This window comes from Parasteatoda tepidariorum, chromosome 4 (genome assembly GCF_043381705.1).
Source record: "Parasteatoda tepidariorum isolate YZ-2023 chromosome 4, CAS_Ptep_4.0, whole genome shotgun sequence".
In the NCBI taxonomy this organism is placed as follows: domain Eukaryota; kingdom Metazoa; phylum Arthropoda; class Arachnida; order Araneae; family Theridiidae; genus Parasteatoda; species Parasteatoda tepidariorum.
This window is the reverse complement of record NC_092207.1, coordinates 50615401-50623300: the sequence shown is the minus strand read 5'-3', so window position 1 is coordinate 50623300 and position 7900 is coordinate 50615401. Positions and strand designations below refer to the sequence as shown.

Here is a 7900-nt window from a genome sequence, read left to right as displayed (position 1 = left end):
TCAGTTTCCGTTTTTAAAAGCGCTATATGTTGAGCCACCTCAACTGGATTTGCATGCGACATTTTTAGCGGCAATCATTGGTCGATTTTCTAGCGTTGCCATTCGGGGAGTTGTAATAAGGCTTTTTTTGTCGCCGTGTAAGAGAAATATATATATATATATATATATTATCTGTACAATATATCACATACTGTAGTTTCAAATTCTATAAATATATTTTAAGCCTATATATAAATTAAAGTGCGTGATGCTTGTAATATTGAATATAATAGAAAGAATAAAAGAATATCAACTACATGTGGTTCTTGGCCGGAATTCTAGTGCTTTAATTTCTCTTATAAAGGTCTGTTAGCAATGTTGGCATAAAACTATCATCCTTTAGTGATTGTTACAAGTATCCTTTCATCTCATTTTCGGCAGTTTTTTGGTAATCATTCAACCAACAAGAAATGATTACCATTTGATTTTTCTGGCGCCGTGTGTGACCGAGAATAGAACGCAAAAAGGAAACATTAACATCATTCTTCCTTTGCGTTATTCGCCAAAACTCACTTAACCAATGGAACCATGACATCCGGCTGGCGAGAAAAATTTTTTAAAAAGGAAAGAAAGAAAAAGTATAATATCAAAGAAGTAAAAGTTTTGTATGGTCAGTAGAAGAGGTAAGAGCCCCGTATCTGTGCGGGCGTTGAATCTTTCTATTCCTTACAAACCAGTCTCATATCTTCGATGGTACACTAGCCTTTGCTGGGTATATTAGTCACGCTTCCTTGAATTAAACAAAGTATGCTGAGGAGAATAAAAAATTGACAAAAAGTTATAAGAACCGAAACTAACCTCTTGGGAACCTTAAACCGGTTTCTTGGTGATCTCGAAACCGTAACGCCCCGATCCCCAGGTTATTAGATGAAAGAAAGAGTCGTTCGAAAATGAAATCGCAGACGCACAATCTTTCTTTTGTACATAGAAACATTCCAGGGATATGTATTCGTTCTTGATCTATTTTTTCCATATTGTTGAGAACAGTACCTATTGTTATTTACTTAAAGAAAAAAATTTCTATGATTTTTTTTTTGAAAGCGCGTGTTTTTTGAGAGTGGAACGTAATTAAATGCAGTAAATATATTTTATTCTGACTTACTTGACCTGGTTAGCGCATATACCAACTGGATCCAAACCCCAAAATTTCAAACAAATATTAAGTACAAGAAAAGTTTGAAAAACTATTGAACTTAATTCACGTTTTCTTCTAGCAAAAGTAGGCAACACCTTTTAACAAAATCAAATTACAATTAATTATAATTTCTGAGAAATTATAATTAAGCGTAGATTGATTAGCTTATATTTTAATAAATATTTGAAATAGTACATTTATGAGAGACAAAACAGCAAATATGAGCAGGGGCTCTAATACTAAGTTGGATTTGGGTGTAATTTTTAGTAATCAGTCTCAGTTGATAATCATATATTAACGTCTTTAATAATTGAAAATCACCATTTTACTAAATTCTTTAAAGGAACGTTAATATCTTTCCATTAACAATTGGATATTTTATATCTATAATAACAAAATGAAAAGTTTGTTAAGGGGTAACAGTACCAAAAAAAAAAAAAAAAAAAAAAAAAAAAAAAAAAAAAANAAAAAAAAAAAAAAAAGAAAAAAAAGACCGAAATATCGAATTTTTTTATCACTTATAATAAAACTTAAACTATTTCAAGTGCACTGAAAAAAATCATCTCTCTATCTACATTTTTAAAAAAGTTATGAATGTTTTTAGATTGCCCTAATACAGAAACTTGCCCAGCAGACAGATTTTAAAGTGCTTTTTCTCATAGATGATAACTTGTGTTTTTTCTATTTAAGATAAGGCTTTGAAGCAAGCTTTTTTATCTTAAGTATAATACACTTATTTAAATTGCGCATGGAATAAGCATTTTATGAGGTATTACAATTTTTGAAGCATGTTATATATACCTAACAGGAATTTTTAATCTTTTTTTTCTACTTTTTTGCAAAATATTCTATAAAAAATAATCTAATTCATAAAGCAACAAATGAACTCACAAAATTGTTAAGATGAATATTGTAAGCACTTAGAATTTTTTTTTTTTTTGAAAATAGGTTAAAATAAAAAAGACTTAGCCATTTTTTTTTAAAATTTTCAAAAAATTAAGCAGTTTAACTATTTTTTGAAGATAAATTATTGATTATAAGTTAAATGAGCATGTAAAAAATAATGCTGACATTTATTTGCTTAATTCTTAGTAATTCTTAAGTTATGACAACGTTTGTTTTATTCTATAATACAAATTTGTTGCACTTTTAGAATAAACATCACTTGTAATTATGTTTTATTTTTTTATTGCACATTATTAAATTTTAAGTTAAATCCCAGGATCCTCTTAAAGTTATATCCTAGAAGTTTTTATTCATGCGTTTGTAGTTTATTGTGTGATGAAGCTGAATATAATTTCAATATTTTAGCTCTAGATCTCTCATTCACTTAATATTCTACCAAAATCTAGGGCTGGCATGTGTGTAAATATCATAATGTTTTTTGTTCTATTTGCAGAATTTATTTATCTGAATCACTGTTTCTGTGAGAGATAATGAAGGAGGACATTAAAATAAAATAAAAATTACCTTGAAAATTGCAACGTCGAGCTTGGTGAGTTATTGGAAAAAACTTAATAATTATTTTATAAATATAAAAATAAAATGTCAAGCATGATTTTTTTTCACAAATTAAGATTTATGAAATCATTGAACAAAAAATCTTTCAACAATAGACAAGAAAAAATAAAATCTAGAATTGAAATCCCTAAAATTACGACTACCTAGAATTTTATTGCTATCCAATACCATTGTTTCTTATATGTGAGACAAAACTAAGTATTATCATCCCGTACGAATAAATGGAAAAGGGAAGCATTAAAAAAAAGAAGACAAAATTAGAATACGTAAACAGCCGCTGAGAAACGGATAAAATATGTTTTACACGCGGAAAATATACGATGAGATATATTTATCAAAATAAATAGAGATTACAGACAGGTTGATTCGTGACTCTTGACAAAGCGAGCCAAGGATGCAGAACGAAACTTAACAATGAACGAGCAATGGGACAGAGGTCAGGAATGATGTTTCTACTGGATTATTGTTGTCCTGGACAGGCACTTTCTACGACTGGATCAGCAGCGATTAATTAGAGAAACAATGATACACTTTATATTTTTTTCAACCTCCTCATTTTATAATATTGAAGTTATTTACGGATGCACAGAGTGGGGGAAAAAGTCCTTGAGTCTTTGATCAAGGGATCGGATTTTTACGTACTAGGACTCAATCTCAATGATTTTAAGGTGCGACCTCAAATATGATAATTTATTGGTGCAGACGATATTCTAAGTTAAGAAATCGGACACCTCCCAAATGTAGGAGTTAGCTGCAATTTGAAAAATGTGATCCAAAAATAGTTTAGTCAGGAGGGTGGTAGAAAGTTTGGACCCTTTAATGTAAATTTTACTTTTCGTGCATTTCTCCTTTATCTCGAGAAATTTTTAAGTAAATCGAAAAGTTTTACAAACAATTACAAGATTTGTTTATCTAAAGGTAATTCCATGTAAAAAATAAATTTCAATAATTATTTATTGCTTTTTATTACTTTATTTAATAATAGTAAGGAAAAATTCGAGCAGTAAGGTATACAAATTTTTAGATCATTTTTAAGAATGCAATTTTATAAGGGAAAATATAAAATTTGGACGAAATCGATTTAATAGTTTCTGAGAAATTGAATTTTTAACAAGAATTACTAGTTTAATTTAAATAAATGTATGATTAGAGAAATAACATGGGAATTTTTTTTAAAAATTACTGAACAGAAAAAATAAATTTAAATGAAAAAAAGCAAACTGTACTGTTTACCCATTTCTAATATCACATTTTAAAGTCTGTTAACCAGATTTGAAATATTCCCATTTTAAGGTTTCGAATCCAAATCTTTTTTTAAATGATTATTATTTCAGAAAAAGCACATAATAATTTGTTTAAACATTGCAACACACTAAACAATAGCTGAAATAAAATAAATAAATGTTAATTGAGTTTTTCTGTTTTAGTCAGATAATAAATAATTGCTAGATGATTAAGTTAAAAATCATGTCTCAAGTAAGATTAAAAACATTGGAATTAAAGATTTGTTTTCTTATCATTTTTTTTCATTAACGTTTAAAATTTTCATTCACCTGGAGTTCTTCAGAAGTAACAGTACATTAACGCTATTATATATATACATACATAGTAACATGTGGGGCCACATTGTGGGCCCCTATTAAGCTTCTAATTATTTCCTCTGGTAGGGTACATTAGTACTCGGTAATATAATAAGTGGACCAGTTTGAACATTATGAGTCAATATTAAGGTAAGATATAGGACTATGTAGTAATACTGAATGTTAGTATAATATTAGATTCATCAAAGAATAATATTAGATCCAAAGATATAATTGTTTCCAAAAATGTAACTGAGGTCAATTAAGAATTACTTTGAGCACAACCTCTGATTTTGTTGCTTTTAAGAAGTTTATATTTCCATCCATCATGATTGATGAATTAATTTCTTTTTAACTGGAATTTTGACTAAAAATTGTTTGGAAATAAACGCTATAATTTTACAAAGGATTGCCGTATTTAAATTAAGTACAAATGGTCAATTCCATTTGAACAGACGTACAAATTAGACAAAATGTTTTGCCCAATTTAGCTACTAAATGTTAAAATATCTTCTCAAATTTTGCTGAGTACTAACTTATATAACTTCTAATTTAAAAATAAGGCAAATGTTTGATTTAGGTTAAAAACTTTTTAATTAATAATTTAAAATAGGCCGTGATAAACATGACAAAAAACGGGCATGGATACGGACTGTCTGTCAAAACAACATGACCTATCTCTCTGAAATAGTACATAACTTGGGTGCAGAAATTTCAGTTTTACAAAACAAGATTCTATTCAAAAACATAAAATAATAATATTTAAAGGAAGTACTTTTTTTTTATAAATATTTACTAGCGTGGCAGGCACGACAGCTTAAGAAAGATAGCTAAGTTTAACTGTTCATAGAAAATGTAATTACTTTAAGTTTAATGCAATTATTTTAATATAATTTATTAAAAACTGTAATTATTATAATATATAGGTTTTTAATGAAATAAAAACTTTTTTCTCAGTTTTAGTACCAAAATAGTAATATTTATTTTGTAAAAAGTTTTAAAAATGGTAACAAACATGACATCTGTCTGAATTTCATGGAATTGACCAAATAAAAAAGGAAAAAGAAATTTAGAAAATGAAAAAAAAAATCGTTACATAAACTATTTGAATAACCTCATAAAAACAGCACGTTGTCACATTTTCTGTCTATGTAGTGTCTGATTTAGAAATCCATAGGCAGTAGGGGCACCTCTGCACATAATCTTTTACTAAATATACATCCTCTTTGTATACAAAATTCTTTTGAATGATTCATAATGAGATCGCATTTGTTTCAATTTTTGCTAACTATTATGCTATATTTAAAGAAAAAAGAAACATTGTTCAAGAGGTCTGAAGTCAGGTCTATCAAGTCTTATGAGAAATTATGCACTGCTTTTATCAAGAATAATACGAACTATTCTTTTACAAATGAAATGAAACACATTTGTATTAAATATATGTTAAAGAATGCCAAGGCCCTCCTAGGATAATCTAACATGATCTCTACATGATAAAAACATAATCTTTCGTTTCAAAATGTGGGAATTACAGAAATTATCTAAAAAGTTCTTTCTACAATTTTAAAAAAAATATACAATTAACAACAACAACTACTTAAAAACAACTTTTGAGACATTTTCAGCGAAATAAACACTACTTATCAATCATAACTACAAATTAATGGTGCAATTGGTCTAAAAATAAACACTTAGTGAATGAAATACAAACATATTCACTGGCAAATGTAATTTTACACAAAAATAAACTTTATTGGAAAAAAAATAATAACATTGTCAAATTATTATGCTAATACATTTATTACATGGAAATTTATTTTATTTTAATTACATTAATCCTTTGAAGCAGATGGGACATCGGTGACCCTTTTATGTATATTTTTCTAATGATTTAATTACAAACAACAATATGTTTTGGTATTTTTTAATTATGAAAACAGTCTAATAGTTTCTAAAAAAAAATCTCTTAAATTTTTGAATTTATTTTTGTTTTAAAATGGGTAAATTTGTTCTGAAAGTAGTTTGAAATCTATTTTTCATTCATATTCAAAAATTTATTAATAATTGGCTTTGTAAATAAAGGAAATTTTAAAGAGAAATTACTGTTTTTCTTGGACATGAAAAATTATTGTTCTGAAGTGAACCTGAAGGAAGATTTTACCTTTAAAGCTAGAGAAGACCCCGGTGTTTCATACTGTATTCATAATCACAAATTATAAAAATACTACACATACTATTTTTTACTTAATTTGACCTAAATTAATACTAAATAATGAAAAATATGTTTCATAAAAATTCTGCATCAAAGGGTTAAATTATTTATTCAATTGTAGTTTACATCTAAATTACAACAGGATAAATATGTTATGATTAAGACTCATATATAGAAATTAATTTAAAAACTTTAATACTAGAAGCTACTTATATGTATCTGATAAGCAAGTAACATGAATGATACAAAAGAAATATTATCAATTACCTGAAATATAAATAAAAATTAATTGAAATATTATTGTCATTTAATTACAAATTAGATAACTGATTACAATTTTCAGACGTTTTTAAAATATCATTTCTGAATTTTATAGAATAAACGCTTCTTATCAATCACAACTGCAACAAAGATAGATTTTTTTAAAAAAAAAAAAGTATTTGAAATAAAAACTCACCCATGGCAGTTTTGTGAGCTTCCAGATGTTTCGAGTATTTAAAGCTTTTTATATAAAATTAAGACATGGTTCTTTAAATAACTTTATAAACACAAATTTTTCAAGTCACAAGTGGCTTATAAACACCTTGCCACACCTTCCCTGTTATTTGGGCTGCAGGTTGCCGCGCACCTTGATCATCTGGAAGCACGCTATTAATTCTACGTTAGCAGGTAAGGCTTGTTTACGTTCGACAGCTGGTTGTTTAGGCATACGGACGCCATCTATTGATCATTTATTCAACTATAAAGTTCTTTCAAGAAGTTATAATAAATAATTAAAAAAGGTATTCAGCAAAAGTTGGCATTCTAAATTTTTTGTGGAAAATTTATTATTAATAATAAATAATAATTATATTTGAAAACAGCTTTTCGGTAATTATCTTCTTTTTCCCATTGGTTGTTTCGATTTTAGATAAAAAAATTGTTTTTAAAGGGTATTCGAGGTATCTCCAACCTTAGTATTTCATAAATGAATGATGTAATATCTAAATTATCAAATTATTTTTCAAAATATAACAGTTGTATTAGTTTGTAGTGTGTCCAGCAGAGTTGGCCAAAAATGTAATCGATTACATTTTTTGATTACAGTAATCAATTACTTGTAATCATGATTACAANTTTTTTTTTCCATTGGTTGTTTCGATTTTAGATAAAAAATTATTTTTAAACGGTATTCGAGGTATCTCCAACCTTAGTATTTCATAAATGAATCATGTAATATCTAAATTATCAAATTATTTTTCAAAATATAGCAGTTGTATTAGTTTGTAGTGTGTCCAGCATATTGCGGTGATCTGTTAATATTTTAATTTATTTCAAGTTCGTTGTTATTAGGTTCGCCAATTATTACCTTGTTATTACGCTTTTCTTATTAATCGTAAGTTCGTTATTATTCAAACTTATTCAAAGCAGCTT

At 27.2% G+C, this 7900-nt stretch overlaps 1 protein-coding gene across 1 annotated transcript in view; it reads right to left on the bottom strand.

Annotated features, from left to right (window-relative positions):
• LOC107448228 (neuronal membrane glycoprotein M6-a) overlaps window positions 1-7179 on the bottom strand; it is a 39337-nt gene extending 32158 nt beyond the window's left edge. The window contains exon 1 of the mRNA XM_021148311.3: window positions 6945-7179. Coding sequence (XP_021003970.1) covers window positions 6945-6948 — 4 coding nt within the window. The 5' untranslated portion in view covers window positions 6949-7179. The remainder of the gene's footprint in view (window positions 1-6944) is intronic.
• Between the last annotated feature and the right edge of the window lie 721 nt (window positions 7180-7900).